An 18,735-nucleotide genomic window follows, 5' to 3' on the forward strand; every position below is an offset into this window, starting at 1 on the left:
CAGCTAAGACCATAAATATCTGCTAGAATTTCATCATGGGACTGTATCACTAAATATAAATTGATTGGCCTACCTGAGGCAGGACTGGCACTGGAAAGGAGAAGGTGACAGGAGAAACAGAAGAATTGAGGGAGTAGCAAACAGCACATGTGAGAGTGTGAAGTAAGTTAGGAAGATTGACTTGAGAGAACTGCACTCTGTGGAAAGGCAGTGACTGGTTCCCAGAGAATTAGGAAGAAAGGAAAGGATGGGAGCAGGGGAAGGACTGACTAGGTTGAGAGGTAGAATGCTGCAGTGCAGAACAAAAGGATTAGGGAGGGACAAGACCTCAAAAGGAGAGTCATCCAAAAGAAGAGCAAAGCATGGAAATAATATGATAGTAACAATATTACATGATACTTATCACATCTTAGCTTCCGAAAGCTGAGACAGTAAATAAATTTAAGTATTATATGTATTTGTAATATGCAAAGGCCTAGAGGCCGTAAGACTGGGCACTTTTGCGCTGGACTTTCTATGTACAGATACTATGGACAGTGTCTCTCTGTCTTGAAGTACTTAAGGAAACCATCTCTTAGCAACATGCCTGTAGTTAATTCTCAACAAAATTTAAATGGAATTGGGAATCAAGATATTACCACACCCAAGAACAGACAGCTTCATATAATGTAAATTCCACTTGCGTGTTTTGGCACAGGTTTGCATTAAATTAGTCTTTTAATGCATGGAGATAGCATGTAGCACTGGAAACTGTGGAATGAAAACATAACCCTTCAAGATGGTGTGGAGGCAGAAACATTTAACATTCTACTTTTCTTTTTAAAGGATAATTTTCTTGTACCATTTTTCCAGATTGTTAAAAGACATTTCAACAACTAGTTCCTCTCTCACTCCCAATCTTCCTATTAACTGTTATGGTTTTGTCTGGAAGTCTAATTAACAAGCGGTATAATTACACAATGAATTTTAGCAATGTCTCAATGCTGCCGAACACAACCTAACTCAAATGGAAACAGATTGCATAAAAAGGGCCATTTGCAAAGAGCTAGTTCATAGCTGCTGAGAAATCTTCAGTAAAATTAGTTTCAGATTTAGAAAGACCTAATGTCTGGTTAAAACATAACACAGTACATTAATGTATTAAAGACTAGTAGGCCTCATTTTTCAGAAGTGCTAGCCACCTGCGGCTCCCATTTGATTTCAGTTGGAATTGTGGGTGTTCAACATTTCTTAACGGTTAGGCAGCTGGTGTGCTGAGACTACAACCTATCATGCTTATTAATATTATTTCATTGTTCCTTTGCGCTTTCCCATCTGTATCCATCTGCTATTTCCTGTTCTCTGTTTGTACAGCACTTAGCGCACTGGGGGCTGTTAAGGACAACCACAATACAAATAAATGAAATAATTTCTGAAAATTAGGCCCAGTGTTTTTTCATTTAAAATTAGGGGTTTGTAATTTTATTACAGTGAAAGCCAATTTAGATCTCAGATTCTTTTCTATAAAATTACAACAGCCCTCGTGTTTCTGTGATTTCTTCTGTACAACTACAATAGCTCCTGTCACAGTGTATCTGTGATTTATCATGTAACAATGTAACCTCTTGGTGCAGCTGCTTTTATTTGTTTAGTGCAAAATTTATGTTCTGAAATTTTTGTCTTGCTGAGCCGCATTAGGACTTCTTGTTTTACATGCGAGCAAGAAAGCTAAAATGAACTATCTGGCAGGGCTTTGTGGCTTTTGTTGTTGTTGGTTAACACATAACCCATCTGTTTAGAATGGAAGACCTCCTCACAAAAGTCAGATGAAAACAGCTTTAATTATTTTTCTATGAATGTTTGATTGTTCATTTTATAATGATGTTATTTTGTGAAGCATTTCAACTTTACTCTCTGGTAAATGCATCTGCCCCACCCCCAGGGCCGGCTCCAGACCCCAGTGCGCCAAGCGCGCGCTTGGGGCTGCATTTTGCCGGCAGGGCGGCAGGCAGCTCCAGCGGACCTTCCGCAGTCATGCCTGCGGGAGGTCCACTGGAGCCGCGGGTCCAGCGGACCTCCCGCAGGCATGACTGCGGAGGGTCCGCTGGTCCCGCAGCTCCGGTGGACCTCCCGCAGGCATGACTGCGGAGGGTTCGCTGGTCCTGCGGCTCGGGTGGACCTCCCGCAGGCATGCCTGTGGATGCTCCACCGGAACCGTGGGACCAGCGGACCCTCCGCAGGCACGTCTGCAAGAGGTTCCCCGGAGCCGTGGGACTGGTGGACCCTCCGCAGTCATGCCCTGCTTGGGGCAGCCAAATTCCTAGAGCTGCCCCTGCCCACCCCTGGCTCTTCTATTCTGTGTTTGTACAGTGCCTAGCACAATGGGTTCCTGGTCCATAATTAGGGCTTCTAGATGCTACTGCAATACAAAAACAGCAGCAGCTGTCATCGCCACCACCCTCCTTTTAGGTCACTTAGAGAACTGATGAAACATATTTTACATACCTGTCAGTTTATTTTATCCTTAACAGACTCCTAAGTATTATTACCTATAGCGACAACAGATGTAAATAACAAGGTAGCAAGACCAAAGGAGGCCTCCTGCAGTCTAAAATGTATACTACCGAAGTTATTTCAATGACTATTAGCAATCAGTAAGAACCCACCCAGGTTTATGCATGCTCAGAACTCTGTGAAAGCAGTGAGGTCAGTGGACAGAGCACCGGATTCAGCAAACTGGGGTTCTATTCCAGGTTCTACCATTGACCTGCTGTGTGATCCTGGGAAAGTCATTCACCTCTCTGAGCCTCTGTTTTCCCTCCCACCTTTTCTTGGTCTTGTCTATTTTGGTTGTAAGCTCTTTGGGGGCAGGGAGTCTACAATATCTAGAACAATGGGACCCAGATTGCTCTAATACAAATAATAATCATATTTTTTATGCATGATGCATGCAGTCTCAAGAGGGACAGGGACAAAATGGAGTTACCAGGAGTACTTCTCTAGGTATAATTTGTAAGGAGCCTTTCTGAGTGGGTGTCCATTCTCTAGAAAACTCCTAAATAGGGAATTCATACAACTGTTATAGTCCTATGGTGCTTCTGATGGGTAGGGAAATTAGCTTGGGGGAGGCTCCCTGCTCTTCACCGAGTTTGTCCAGAATATCTTCCATCTATTGCATACAGCACCTTTGATCCTGGTTATCAATCATGTTTTAAAAATCCCTCATAACCACCAACTAAATCCCTATAGCCACCTAATAAACTATACCTAATATTGTCAATAAAACCCTTAATTTCTGGACTCATCTCACTGTAGCATGGAAAGTCTATAATGTCCTAATTTCCTTCTGGATGTTTTAACACCCAACTATTGCCCCAATCCTGTTCACCCACTATGAAACCACCATGGGTTTTTTTTTGTTTGTTTTGTTTTTTTACAAATGCTGCCTCTTCTTACTCTTCTTATGTTAGCCTGTCGTCATGTCCATGAAATAACAGATTCCTCACTTCTTAGAACAAAACAGGCTTATTGGGAAGGAAAATATTTAGAAATGGAACTATGGGTGAGGGTCAAATAATATTTGCAAATAGTATCCTTAGGCCCATCCTGTTAGAGCCTAATGCTATAAACTATAAGCTACATATGTACTTCTTTTTGAAGTCAATGGGAGTTCCATACAGAGAAGACAGCAGGATCAGAATCTTCAGTAGTAACTCAAAACATTTCAATAAGGGGATAGAAGAATTGGGGTTGGAGAGTGAGGGAGGGGAAGGAGGGAGAAGGAGTCAGTGGCTTCAGGAATGGAGTCCTGATGTCACAGGTGCTTACTGCTCAGGAAAGCAGAGCCAGAAGTAATCTTCTGATCAGTACTCCAATGGCTCGTTCCTTCATAGGCACAGCCAGAAGCACTCCAGTCAGCATACTTCTCTTCTGCTCTGTCTGGCAAGTCTTACAATACTTGGCAGAGCACAGAAACAATCCTTCTTGAGGCCCTAATGCAAGAGGATATAACATTTTAACAGTCATGGACTAAAACATGGTTACAAGGACTAGACTGATAGATAAATCTAGAAAGGGGTACCCGGCCCAATCAGACACACACACACTTTTCTTGTGTATATGCTCCACCACCTCTGCATGCAAAAACTGATAGATGCATGCATGTGCACTGGCACTAGAACATTTTAAATAGTGGGGAAGCTGCAAGCCAGCCCCCTTATCTCTGTTCATGGCATGCCCCCCTACTAGAGCTGGGGCCGGGAACAGGGCTGTGTCTCTGGAAGGGGGGGACCTGGACTGGGATAAGGGGGCCAAGGCTGGGCCCACAGCTGGAGGCGGGCACGGGGCCAGGAGAGGAGTCTTGGGTGCGGGGCCTGCAGCTGGGACCCCACATGCGGGGCCAGGAGTGGAGTCCCACATAAAACCTGGGGGTGCTACAGCACTCCCCGCACCTCTAGTTCCTACGCCTATGTGTATGTGTCCATTAGAACTATTATTATTATTATTAAGTAGTAGTGCACAATTATAGATTCACTAACTAAAGGTCCTGAAGAAAGTTAATTTTAAATGTGCTTTGAGATTCTTTTGCTTTCAGTGTTGAACACAATAAAAAAAGCACAAAATATTGGGGAATAGCACTAGAATGTAGGTAATGCCATTTTATTTGCTGCAAGATGTAATTAGTCACAAACAATTTCCATGTAATTCTATTTTGAGAGGATATTTGTTTAATTTTAATAAAGATAAAAAAGGTCTAGGTGAGACAGGTCAATGGACAAGACTAGCCTGTAACCTGTAGAAACCTGGGTTTTTAAAACCTTCACTTCTAAGTGAAAGTCTGTGTGGTGATCACATCTTACCTGTCATTTGTCTACACCACATGGTCAACGCCAAATTAAACATGGTTTGAAGATCACAACTGACATTTCTTGCACATCATTACCAGTAATAAAGATTCTGCAGAATGAATTGTGCACTCTGAGTCATTTGTGCAACCCCATTGTAGTCAAGTTATACCCTTAAAAGTGTTCAATAGATAGCAACTGTGAAAAAACAGGACAGGGGGTGGGGGGTAATAGGCGCCTATATAAGAAAAGGTCCCAAAAAACGGGACTTTCCCTATAAAAATGGGACATCTGGTCACCCTGTCAATAGAAGTACAGCCCTGAAATAGCAGCAGTGTTTGTAGGCCAGGATTGAGATGCATTGGCAAAGCTTTGTGAGGAAGCTTACATTATACTGTTTGCATTATGCCTGGTTTAAGTCAATGGTATTCATCCTTAGATTTAGCAAATTAACCCACAAAATTACGAAGTGAAAAGGTTAAACCAAAGGTTAAAAATAACTATCTTGGCAGTTTATATTACTAAATTATTGTTTTCCCCTTGGCACCAGTGGCCCCAAGATCTTGCCACTCGACAATGATTTATTTTTGCATTAGCACGTACTGCTGAAAACTTCTCACCCTCAGAGGCAAAGGGTTAACCTCTGCACTTGTCAATAGAACTGTACAAACCATGAACATAAAATGGTTGTAATTGAAGATTAGATATAATGAATATATCAGTCATAATTTGGTGTGTGAAAAATTCCCTTGTAATAACCTTAAATACAGAGAGACGTAAATCCTGAGCGTGAATCTGTTGCTAAAAGAATGTGTATAGTTTGGGTCACATGCTGGTGTGCAGGCCATATTTCAACATAATTTAATTATAAAGGGTCAGTTTGCTGCTGCGACAGGTCAGCAGTATTCTCAGTTCCATTTTGTCATTACGTTGGTTCTGATTATAGAATGTGATGACCACATATATTTATTATTTAATCACTATATACTGTACTAAGCCCTGGACGCCCCATCATCTCAGGCATTGGAACTCTTACAGCAGGTTTATCTGGCTATTTGGACTCTCTCCTCAGACCCTACGCTACCAGCACTGCCAGCTGTCTTCGAGACACCACTGACTTCCTGAGGAAACTACAATGCATTGGTGATCTTCCTGAAAACACCATCCTGGCCACCATGGATGTAGAAGCACTTTACACCAATATTCCACATGAGGATGGACTACAAGCTGTCAGGAATAGTATCCCTGATGAGGCCACAGCACACCTGGTGGCTGAGCTTTGTGACTTTGTCCTCACCCACAACCATTTTAGATCTGGGGACAACTTATACCTTCAAGTCAGTGGCACTGCTATGGGTACGACAACTTATACCTTCAAGTCAGTGGCACTGCTATGGGTACCTGCATGGCCCCACAGTATGCCCACATTTTTATGGCTGACTTAGAACAACGCTTTTTCAGCTCTCATCCCCTAGTGCCCCTCCTCTACTTATGCTACATTGATGACATCTTCATCATATGGACCCATGTAAAGGAGGCCCTTGAAGAATTCCACCTGGATTTCAACAATTTGCACCCCACCATCAACCTCAGCCTGAACCAGTCCACACAAGAGATCCACTTCCTGGACACTACAGTGCAAATAAGTGATGGTCACATAAAACACCACCCTATACCGGAAACCTACTGATCGCTATACTTACCTACATGCCTCCAGCTTCCATCCAGGACACATCACATGATTCATTGTCTATAGCCAAGCCCTAAGATACAACTGAATTTGCTCCAATCCCTCAGATAAACACCTACAAGATCTTTATCAAGCATTCTCAAAACTACAATACCCACCTGGAGAAGTGAGGAAACAGACTGACAGGGCAAGATGGGTACCCAGAAATCACCTACTACAAGACAGGCCCAACAAGGAAAATTACAGAATACCACTGGCCATCACGTACAGCCCCCAGCTAAAACCACTTCAGCGCATTATCAACAATCTACAACCTATCCTGGAAAACAATCCCTCACTCTCACAGTCCTTGGGAGGCAGGCCAGTCCTCGCTTTCAGACAACCCCCGAACCTGACGCAAATACTCACTGGCAAGTACAAACACCACAACACAGAAACACCAACCCAGGAACCAATCCCTGTAGCAAGCCTCATTGCCGACTCTGTCTCCATATCTACCCTAGCGACACCATCAGAGGACCCAGCCACATCAGCCACATCATCAAGGGCTCATTCACCTGCATGTCTACTAATGTTATATATGCCATCATGTGCAAGCAATGCCCCTCTGCCACGTACATTGGCCAAACCGGACAGTCCCTACATAAAAGAATAAATGGACACAAATTGGACATCAGGAATGGTAACATATAAAAGCCACTTCAATCTCCCTGGACATTCTATAACAGATTTAAAAGTAACTATTCTTGAACAAAAAACCTTCAGAAACAGACTTCAAAGAGAAACAGCAGAACTAAAATTAATTTGCAAATTTAACACCATTAATTTGGGCTTGAATAGGGACTGGGAGTGGCTAGCTCAACACAAAAGCAGCTTTGCCTCTCCTGGAATTGATACTTCCTCATCTATTATTGGGAGTGGACTACATCCACCCTGATCGAATTGGCCCTGTCAACACTGGTTCTCCACTGGAGAGGTACTCCCTTCTCTTCATGTGTCATTATATAATGCCTGCATCTGTAACTTTCACTCCATGCATCTGAAAAAGTGAGGTTTTTTTACCCACAAAAGCTTATGCCAAATAAATCTGTTAGTCTTTAAGGTGCCACCGGATTCCTTGTTGTTTTTGTTGATACAGACTAACACAGTTACCCTGATACTTGTAGTAAACAGTGCAGCATTTGTTTCATTTTATTGTGCTTTGTTGCAATGAATGAAAATAATTCCACAATGACCTTAGGTCTTTATTGCGTAATGAAAACAATAGTTTATAACAGTGATTTTTTTTCTTGAAACTGTTATGGCAACTGGAAATAGTTACAATTTTAATAAGTTTGACATAAGGAATGAAATGTGTTCAGTTTTGGAAACAGAAAATTCTAGGAGGGCAGGAAAAGGGATTATCACCTTCATATGAAAATGAGAACATGTTCTCCTTTCAGTTGCCTAAAAACAGTTTTAATTTTCATTTAAGGATATAAATCAAAGACCCTTTTTGGTGTTAGATGCTTCACATGAAGAAAAAAAGAATTGGGTGATACTGTTGGCACTGCAAAAATTTCTTTGCAATTAATTTGTTGGAAGCAAGATGGAAACAAAAGTAGAGATCATGGGGTATGCTGAATGTGTCGTGTCTAAGTTAGATCTGCGGGTTTCTAGCTAGGAGGAAGTTAAATGGGTAAAAAAAGCACACACAAGCTCTTATGGGGAACCCTTTTAGATTTATAGACATGTGCATGCAAAACTTGACCAGGTGTTTCTTCTCTGTAGTCAAAATTCAAAATGTGTATGCTGATGGACTGCACAGAGTTCAGTTACAGTATTTGCTCAGTCTCATTCGTTGCCCAGATCAACAGACCTGTTCCAAGTGTTGCCCAGCTCAACAGACCTGTTCCAAGCTGATTTTAAAGAACAAAAAAGGGGTCTGAATAGTTTTACACACACATTTTTCTGGTATCTTCACAGAAACGTTGTATTGGTTTTATTGCAGTTATCAATATAGAGCCTACACAGCTCTGATAGCTAGATTCAATTTCTTCTTGTGCATCACTAGAACTTTCCAATAGTCATGGCTCCACGTCATTTTTTTCAGAATTACTTTTCAGAGTAGAACCGAACTTTAAGGGTGATCAGAAAAGCATTTTGTGAAGAATATGCAAGACGGCCATAATTTTTTAATTACTATTACATGATCCCCTGCATGTTTGATAGTTACTGGGTTGCTTGCTAAAGGATAACTAAGAGTATGTCTACACTGCAAGTGACAGTGTGATGGTAGCCCGGGTAGGTATATCTATACTAGTTTTAATCTAGCTAGTGTGCGTAACATTAATAGTGTAGAGGTGCTGACATGAGCTTCGGCACCGGCAAGTCACCAGAATACAAGCACATCAGGGACCTTGCTTATGTATACATTGCTAGCCTGTGCCACTATGTCAATTTGAGGACTTCAATAGCTCAGACATAGGTTAGGGGTTTGTTACAAGAGTGGGTGGGTGAGATTCTGTGGCCTGAGTTGTGCAGGAGGTCAGACTAGATGATCATAATGGTCCCTTCTGACCTTAAAGTCTATGAGTCTATGTCAAGACTACTATTGTTACTGATGCTAGCTAGATGAAAGTTATCACAGGTATATTTAACCAGGCTACAGTCATACCTTCACTTACAGTGTAGACATACCCCAAGGGTTAAGTCACTCTTAGGTGGCTTTGCACATCTGTAGGTATCAAAGTCAATGGCTTTAAATAGCTGAAACACCAGTGCTAAATTGACAATATAGATTCAAAGTCTTTGAGGTTTTGTCTCTGTCCGAGCTGGGCACCATAGTGCTTAGTCTGGGAGAAGCGTGTCAGGTACTAAACTTTAAAACTAAAAACTTTAGAATAGCTAAAGGAGTAGCCCTTGTAAACTGAGTAGGAAAGACATGATCTGCAGAGCAGCAAGTTGAAACTCAGTCCCCAGAAGAAGTTGGGTACCTGGGATAAGATGGGCATTCCTAAATCCTGAGGGAAACACTAAACTTTTGGTAAGGCAATATGCATATAGGTCATTTGTTGTTTTAAACCTTTTCTCTCCAACTGTTATGTTCCTATGCATAAACGATCATATTTTATGTTTTGAAGAAGCAGTTTGATGTTGCTACATTTTCCTACTGTTTACAGCTCCCGATGAGAAGTCTTTTGCAGGAACCAAACCTAGTTGGGCCTGCTAAAGAAACACAGCTGGTGAACAAGCATGCTGTGGCCTGGAGACCCAGTCTAAAAGTGGGGTGAATTGCGGAAGAGATGGACCGTACAACCCCTAGCCATGGCAAGGCTGGGGTTCAAACATATTTTTGATGGGTACTGAATTCCAGAGGTAAGGGGTCACTACTATTAATACCTTATTTCTCCATCCCTTCAAGCTTTTGCCTTAGGGTATCTAACAAACATTCCCTCTGAGCATAGTTGTCACAGTGAAACACAAAAAGGAAGAAGGTATCCAACTCACCTTGGGCAAAAAGCTTTCATGGCAATGCAAATCCCTTATTAGGTGTGTATTTCAAATATTTTTATTCTATATCCCAATTCCTAAAATATAAAGAACTGCGCAAATAGTTTAAATTGAATTCAATTTTTAAAAATATCAAGTTTTGGCCCAGAGCTTGAGAGTCAAGTTTTATCTTGAAGCAAAATTTAATGGTGAAATAATAAAGAAAATAAAATCAAGTGTTCCTGAAGGAAAATAATGCATATACGGTAGTTTTTTAACTATATGGATGACAACAAGATGCTATAATACATGCTTCTTCACCACAAATATCACTGTACAAGTTTATTTTCTTTGGCAATACTACTACCCATGAACCATATGTTAGTGCTGGAGGGCAAAGGTAAGGAGAGACAAAGACAATTTTTCCCCTTATCTATCAATTCCTCTTCTCAGGAACATCCACCGGTTTTCACAGCTGGATTAGATTCTCTTCTCAGGGGACCACAGAGGCAGCTAATGCTATTAATAGCAGCGAGGGCCCTGCTTCTTGGGAGCCCAGCTCTACCCTTTATCAGAAAGATTTTTTTCCAGACTTCTAAGGCTAACCATAACAACATTAAAGAAGCGTTTAACTGCATTTTAATGTAGTAATGCAGAATAGGCATTTAAACTGGATGGAAGGGTTAATCTTGGCATGCAGATGAACATATCTCTGTCCCAATAAGAGGGTTGGGAGAAGGGATGTGTCAGATTGGCAGATAGGTTTGTCTTAGAGAAGAGTATTTGGGAGAACAAGAATTGCCATGTTGGGCCAGACGACTGGTCCATCTAATCCATTATTCTGCCTCTAGTGGTGGCCCATACCAGAGGCTTCAGTGCAAGATATAAGAAACCCTGTGGTTATAATTTATGGAATAATTTTCCCAATGAGACAATTTCTCTCACCCTGTGCAGTAAGCAGTTGGCTGATGCCTCAAGCATGAAAATATAATGTTTTATAATTTCACTAAGGTTTTTCGCGTTTTTGGGAAGGGATCACCAGCAAGAGTAGACAGGAAGGACAAATTGGAGATAGGACAGAAAAGGACATTCTATACTCCATGACATGTTAAGGAACTGAGTACCTCAAATGTGTCTGCAGATGCCTTTGGATCAATTTTTGAGTGCTTTGTGAAGTTAATCTGGTGGCATGTACCGTTGTTCTTCTGGATTTATATGCCTCTGATGCAGTTTCTGATCTATCTTTATGGAACTTTTCTCCCTTGAAGTAGGGTTGAAATTTAGGTACGAGACTGATATCCTTAAATGTTTGGTTGTTTCAAAGCAATTCGTTGGTTCATATCAGATAACCAGGATATAGTGAGAGAGAACATGTCCTATGATTTTGAGTCAAGATTAAATGAATGGGGGGGAGGGGGGAGGTCAAAGGGGGGAATGACATTTTTTATGATTTGGGAAAGACTTTTCTGGGGAGGGCACATTTTTCTAGTGTTCTAAATTCCATCTTATCCTCACGAAATGTAAAACAGGGCACTTCAATGGAGAGGATTCACAAGTTTGTATTTCAAATTCTTACAACTAAAAGTCTCATACAGGTGGTCTATCCAGTGATTAAAGAATGATTTTGTAGGTCAGGAGACTGGCGTTTTGTTTCTGGATCTGTCACTGACTTGTAAAGGGCCTTACTTAAACTCTGTGTCTCAGTTTCCCCATTTGTAAAATGGGAACAACACTTCGCCTCCTTTGTGAAATACGAAGATCCTAAGCTGAAGTCCACAGGATGTAACTATAAGGTATTATAGTTATAAAACCAGAGTAGCATGAAAATGACAGGAGCTCAGTTTCTGGTGTCTCTATATGCTTTGCACACTTAATGCGACAACATACTTCATTTTTCAATTAAAGATGAAAATAATTTGCCAAATATGCATTCCTTTCTCTCAAAACCTCTAAAGAGGCATATGTTTACTATGTACAGCGTAACCTGTTTTTAACCCCACATCTTCTTTCAAAGATTAAGCACAAAATAGTTTTACAACAGGAAATCAGAGTTCATTTCCTGTTTTAACAAGGATAATCCCTTGACCAATAGGCACAAATATTCAGTCCTCTTTATTGTCAATTAGTGCATTATTCATCATATATTACACAATTTAATGAAGGAAAGCAAGTTGCTGAGAACATTATTAAGTTCAAAATGTCTTTCACCTTATTTATCCGGACTCAATAAAACAGTTCAGTTACTGACTAGCAGCCTCCAGCTAGATTCCTGCTAGCGGCCCTTAAATCACTTTTAAACTCAAAATAACATATTTCCAAACTCATACATATATACACTAAATATTTTCCATATTCATGTATACATAGGAAGAATTTGAATAATTTGACACAAACTCCACTCTTTGAATCTCTGGCTGCCCACAAGGGACATATCAGATATTTGTCTCTCCAAATCATATGACTAACAACCATCTGATAAATGATTTATAGAAACCAAAGAATGATCAGCAAAATAAAAATCCCAAGAGGTGTTCTTCCAACAAACTTGATACACTATTTGTACATTCAGTTCTATCTGCCTTCTACAAAGGTAGCACATTCAACATACATAATCACACAGCTTTTAATATTACAATGTCAAGAGAACTGGTGAATCAATAGCTTGAAAATATAGGCCCTAATCTGAAGTGCACTGGAGTCAATGAGAGTCTTTCTAGAGATCTGAATGGTTATCGAATCAGGCCTTTGTTTTCCCCCAAACCATATATGAACTCAAACACACAAAAAGGCAGTGCCGCAGTGGCTGTTGACAAGTGGCAGTCTTCTTAAAATGTTAATCACTATTGGGATCAGCCAGAAGATTGCCACCTATAAAAATGCAGTGGCAGAAGGCAGCCTCTTCCGGCTCTGTCTTCACTACCAGTGAATGCATGCGATACACTGTGGGTAAACTGCCCAAAACCCTAACTTCCCATTGCTGGGTTGCAATTCAGTACATGCAGAGTTTTCCCCTTCATGTTGTGTTAGTTGCAAATAAAGCTGAAGCCAAAAATCTACTGTTTGTTTTGGTCCCAAATGGCACCTCCCATGTGTAACTGTGCTATTTTCTTGTAAGTCTTTTAAGATAACTGAAAACAAGCTACTATGCATTGTCTAAAGAGTTGCTACCTCCACAGAAGATCCTCATCTCTTTTGTCCTTTTATAACTGCTGAAAAGACAACCTTCTCTCCTGCACTGAGGTTATCATCAGTACTGCATCAGAGAGAGGTGAATGAAATGTTCAGAAAGAGGGGCCATGTTGGTGGGCCACATTACAACATGACTGTCACACATTATGGTTAAAGAATAACTGAATCTGTAGCCAAGATTTTGAAGCATGGACCTTAACTGTCCCCATACTGTACTAAAACCATGGATGTAATGATGGTATAATGAATTCCAGTAACTCCTCACTTACAGTCCCGGTTAACATTGTTTCATTATTAGGTTGCTGATCTATTAGAGAACATATTAGTTTAAAGTCATGCAATGTTCTGTTATAAAGTTGTTTGGCTTGCCCTGCTCTGCCTGCCCACCCGGCGCTCCTGCTGGGGAGCAGGGTTGGGGGCTTGCCCCACTCCACCCACCCGGCATTCTACCTGGGGAGTGGGTAAGTCTCCAACCCTGCTTCCCGGCAGGAGCACTGGGTGGGTGGAATGGGGCAACCCCCACGCCTCAACCCCGCTCGAACACCCAGTGGGTGGAGTGGGGCAAGCCCCTGCGTCCCGACCCCACTCCCCGGCTGGAATGCCCGACAGGTGTCCTTTGAAGTCTTTAGCTATATGTTTAAATACTGTCATATTACAATAATTCTCTTTAATGGGGGTCATGCCCATGGAGTATATATGGCTAGGGATACTCTTGCTTTGTATATGCAGAACTAATTCCTTAGTACAAGCACTTTGAGTGTGACAGCTCTTAGGCACACTGATCTGGGCAAATACAGCTCTTTGCTGCAAAAGATTAAATAATCCACCAAGTCAAAGGCTTTTTGTTTTTTGCTGTGCTAAGATCTATTGTCTAAGTTTACAAATTGAGCTATTTCCATCTCCTGCCCAGAAACAGTTTTGCAAAGCAGTGACACAGGTGACTATTTAATCTGCAGAAGTGATGCAATGGGCTATGCAAATGTTATTTCTCAACCAGAAATTTCTTAGCCGTTTCAGGGTATAATGCACTCTGCTAAACTCAACAGATGTTGGACCTTGATCAATCTAAAAGCAATTCAGAATGGTGCAGAGGAAATTCAGTATGTTGTAACTTGTTTTATTGGTGCCCTGCAGCTGGGTTTAGGCTTGAATTTAGAATAAAGTTCCAAATTTGTCAGCATAAGGTGGTGGGTTAGCAGTACTTCTGGCATTAAAATCTTCTAAACCTGGCTGTCAACAGAAACTAAATATGTACTATTTACGGAGAATGAAAATACCTTGAGTATATGTCAAGAAATGGTATGTGCCAGGTGATTTTTCCTCTCCCTGTTTTCTATTTATCTCACTGATTTAAATAAGCATTTGTGCAACAATGACATAACTAGATATAAATGTGTGTGAGAGAGAGACAATGATCTTGTGCCTTTGCTCTACTCTTCCAATGCTTCAGGCAAACAGCAGTTAATGTTAGACTTCATGAAGAAGTCGGAGTTGGCTGTCCTATTAAATACATGGCCTTCTACCTTTAATACTATTGTTAAATTTCTTAGATTTTTGTGAAGTATGCTAGCAGCTCTTTCTCAATCCAACTACACCTATTGGGTTTTTCCATCCATTTCATATGCTTATTCAAAGAATTCCCTAATAATCAGCAGTGCCGTCTCCACTGCACTGAAACTACTCTGATTAACTGCTCTAATGACCTCTTCATAGCCAAGTCTCAGGGCCTGTACTCCATCCTCATTGTTCTTTCTCTCTCCATTGCCTATGACACTGTTGTACTAGTGTTGGTCCCAGGATATTAGAGAGACTAGGTGGGCGAGGTAATATCTTTTATAGGAGCAACTTCTGTTTTACCTCACCCACCTTGTCTCTATGGCATTATTGGTTATAATTCTTGTCAAACTTAACATGATTTACACTGAGCTTATCTTTCCTTCCAAACCATCCCCCCTCTCCCATTCTCTGTCGTTGTTGGCAATACCCCATCCTCTCACCAGACTCATAACCTGGTGTTCATCCTTGTCTCTTACCTCTTCCTTGCCCCACACATTTAGGCTGAGTCCAAACGCTGCCATTTCTCTCTCTGTAACATATCTAGAGTCTGACCTTTTCTTTCTTTCCACTCAGCTACAACTTTCATTCAGATCCTATCATCTCCTGCCTTCTCCTCTCTGTCCTACCCCAAATACACATATCGCCCCTTCAATCCATTCAAAATGCAGCTGCTGAGATAGTTATGAACACATAAAAGCACCTCTTTCAATCCTTATTTTCCATTGCATCAGATTTCAAACTTCAATTTGTCCTCACCTTTAAGAATCTTCACCACTCTGTCTACACTGATCTGCTCATCTTTTATCACATTAACCTCCATCATTTGATCAGTGTTTTCAGCTTTCTCCTGCACACATCTACATACTGTCCCTTGTACATGGAATATCCTCCCTGAATTAATCCATAAAGCCAGTTCCCTCTCCACCTTCAAATCCCTCCCCAAGACCTATTTCTACTGTGATGTCTACAGGGAAGCAGCCAAATCAATGAGGCTAGGTTGTGTGGTGGTTGGAGACAGCTCATTTTATTAAAACTTTCCAATTTGAAACCACCATGTTACGCAATAGCTAACCTGTGTAACCAAGTGATCTTGTCCTCTTCCCCAACTCTCACTTCTATTTATTTGTCACATCTCATTTCAAACTAGATTGAAAGCTCTATAAGCAGGGATCATTTCTGCATCTGTGTTTGTGCAACACAATGAGGCTTCTTAGTGTTATCACAGTGCAGACCGCAGCATAATACTTACAGGACAAATTGCGCAACCGGCAGATCAAGGGGTGCACTCTTCAGCCTGTTACACTTTGGCCTAGAGTCTAGCTGAGCACTATTTCTTTGTGAGCATGCTAAAGATTGTACTTAAAAGCTCTTCTTAACTTAGACAGTTTGCAAGCTAGTTATAAATCTCACCACCATACACATTTTAAAAGGATAACTCCTCCACACCACAGGATGGTTGGCCCTTGAAGAGGAATTGGGCCCAGACCCACTTGTGACTAATCAGCTGCCTCCCGGCTGGGGCGGGTGATCTTCAAACTATCACCTGATCCCTGGCCTCACAGCTTCAGCTGGTAGGCAGCTGATTGGTCATTGGTGGAGCTGGGCCCAACTCCCCTTAAAGGGCCAGCCACACTGGCACCCCCTCACAAAATGTATTTATGTTATTAGTCACAATAATAAGATGCCAATAAATTGTAAATGCACTAGTGGTGTGAAAAATTCCTCTCCTCACAAAGCACTTAAATAGTTTAGTCTATTAAGAGGCCTCCTTTTAATACCATCCAAGGAATTATTTTAGCATGGCAGATTGCAGGGCAGGCTGTCTCCTCATTGTGGGCCACACTTGGAAATTAATGAGGGCTTTATAATTCTTATAACTAGTGTCAAATCAGGCAAGGAGATGGGCTGTCCCAAGAATCACTGCTAGCAGAGTGAGAGCATATCATTTCACAATTCATCACAGAGGGTCTGGAGGTGTTTTCTGTGTGAAGGGGAGGAATAACATTCTGTGACAGGCTGACCTTTCCTCCAGATAGGTCAGTACAAAGCATCTGTGACATTCCAGGTCTTGCCTGGTGCAGAAGGCAGTGAATATTTTCAGCTGGATCTTGCCTCATAAATAACATTAACCTGTATTTAAAAATCTTTATTTAAAATGTGACGTGGGCTGTAAATGTTTCAAGTTCACGGTGATGTTATCAGAGATGAATCACGGCAAAAGTTGTAGTTGTACTATGAATACCTCACAATTAATGGCAAAGTCAAATATGTTTTCTTTCTCATCTCTTAAAGAAGAGACTTTTTTTGCATGATTGAAAATACTGTTTCTTAACTGAACCAGAATGCAGTAAAAGCTTGCATACTCGTGCAGTATATGGAACAGAGGAACAACAACAAAAAAGGCTTAACTGAAAAGCGAGAAAGTACAAAACTGCAGTGGCTTTCTGAGGGTGGGTAGAATCACATTACAACATCGAGTAATTCTCCACCCAAGCATTACTAGTGAATGACTTCACTGGTTTCCTAAACATACTCCAACAGCCTTCCTGCCTCCACTTTGTAAAGCCAAGCAATGATGTCAACAGTCCACCTGTGAGAGTGATGCAGCCCGTGGGTCAGGGTCACAGGGAACTGTGATAAAAGCCATGCAGTGTTAATTACATAAACCTCTTGTTTTACTGCTGATTTCCTCTGATAAGACTCAGTTCATTTTTCCTGGAAAGACTTCCATGCTGAAAGGGAAACAGAGCCAACCATAACACAAAGCTAACACTGCTTATAGAATGTGAAGACACACCATGTTTGTGTTACACAAGAAGCTATATGTCCCATTTCAATGCTAGGTTAAATATGAATTGTATTAATTTACACATTCTAGTGATACAAAGTTAAATCACATGTTTGTTATTGCAAATAATTGCTGAAAGAGAATTTATTACCTTTTTTTTTCTTGAAAATACTCTTTCAGGTTCAGTTTGTTCTTATAGTAGAGAGCTTTTAGCCATGCCAATTAATGCGGTTATAATAAGCTGTTTGCTGTACTAAAGCGATTAACAAAAACAACTGAACAGCTCTTCCATGTTGAAGTGAAGGGAATACCTACAGGTGAAAATGATACTTTAAGACTACAGTGTGATGCCTGACACTTAATTAGTATTAGAATTATCATTGCAGTTTCAATGAATGTGCTGTGCTATATCATGTACTATAGAATTAAAAGATTTCCGAACACCTTAAAGGTCTCTGCAGATTAAATATTGGGATCCTTGTCCCTTCCCTAACTGAACCAACAACCAACAAAATAATTATTTTTAAAATACTGTGTTTCTTCTTCATAATCTAATCCAACCTGATCTCAAAATGGGATGTTTTCCCAAGTGCTATCTATTTTAAGGATAATACCATAGTATCTGATCACTGGTTACTCTGATGTTCAAGGTAAAAACCTTTAGCATTTATAACCCGTCTAATTTTTTTTTTGGCTAACCAAATGTTTTCAGGTGGCTTCCTTACATATGTAGACTAAGTGACTCTGGAATAATGAGCTATGCAAGAAAGAATAATGCCTGCAAATCCTAGGGCTCAATGAAACACACAAATTTGCTGACAGCATAGCACTTCCAGAGCATGGAACATCTGGATGGGGGTGAAACAGAAAAATGCACTAAAGTATCACTACAGTTTGGTTAATGACAATCATAACCTTTAATTCTGTAATGTGAGTGAGTGATAACTCTTTATGAGTGATCCTTCTAGAAATCTGATTCCAGAGCTCCAAATGTATTAAATATACATTTATTTTCATTTAATTACATTTAGTTTGTATAGGACAACGAGAGTTTTAAGGAGCTTATTTTAAAAGTTTACTTTATTTTTTATATAAAGTAAAAATGAATAAACTAAGAGCCACAGAAGAAATCTTATTTGGACTCCTTAGTGACCACTGGATTATAATGTCTTGCTTAACAAGTTCACAAGTGCCAACAAATCTTTAAAGAGGGGCTG

General features: G+C 40.7%; 1 protein-coding gene across 6 annotated transcripts in view; it reads right to left on the reverse strand.

The window, feature by feature from the left end:
* MTHFD1L (methylenetetrahydrofolate dehydrogenase (NADP+ dependent) 1 like) overlaps window positions 1–18,735 on the reverse strand; it is a 234,081-nt gene that overhangs the window by 48,385 nt on the left and 166,961 nt on the right. The window contains exons 27-28 of one of the 6 annotated variants that reach the window (XR_005596096.1): window positions 17,670–17,829; window positions 16,392–17,462 (exon numbers count right to left, since the gene is read on the reverse strand). The exons of 2 other annotated variants lie outside the window; for them this stretch is intronic. Coding sequence is in view for 2 of the 4 variants with exons in the window: in XM_039529910.1 (XP_039385844.1) it covers window positions 3,894–3,971 (78 nt within the window). In the remaining 2 variants the exon portion in view is untranslated. Of the gene's footprint in view, window positions 1–2,650; window positions 3,972–16,391; window positions 17,463–17,669; window positions 17,830–18,735 lie in introns of those variants that run through there. 3 more of the 6 variants (XR_005596097.1, XM_039529910.1, XM_039529911.1) reach the window with 3 other exon arrangements.

The sequence above is a fragment of the Mauremys reevesii genome, linkage group 3, assembly GCF_016161935.1.
Source record: "Mauremys reevesii isolate NIE-2019 linkage group 3, ASM1616193v1, whole genome shotgun sequence".
Lineage (NCBI taxonomy): Eukaryota > Metazoa > Chordata > Testudines > Geoemydidae > Mauremys > Mauremys reevesii.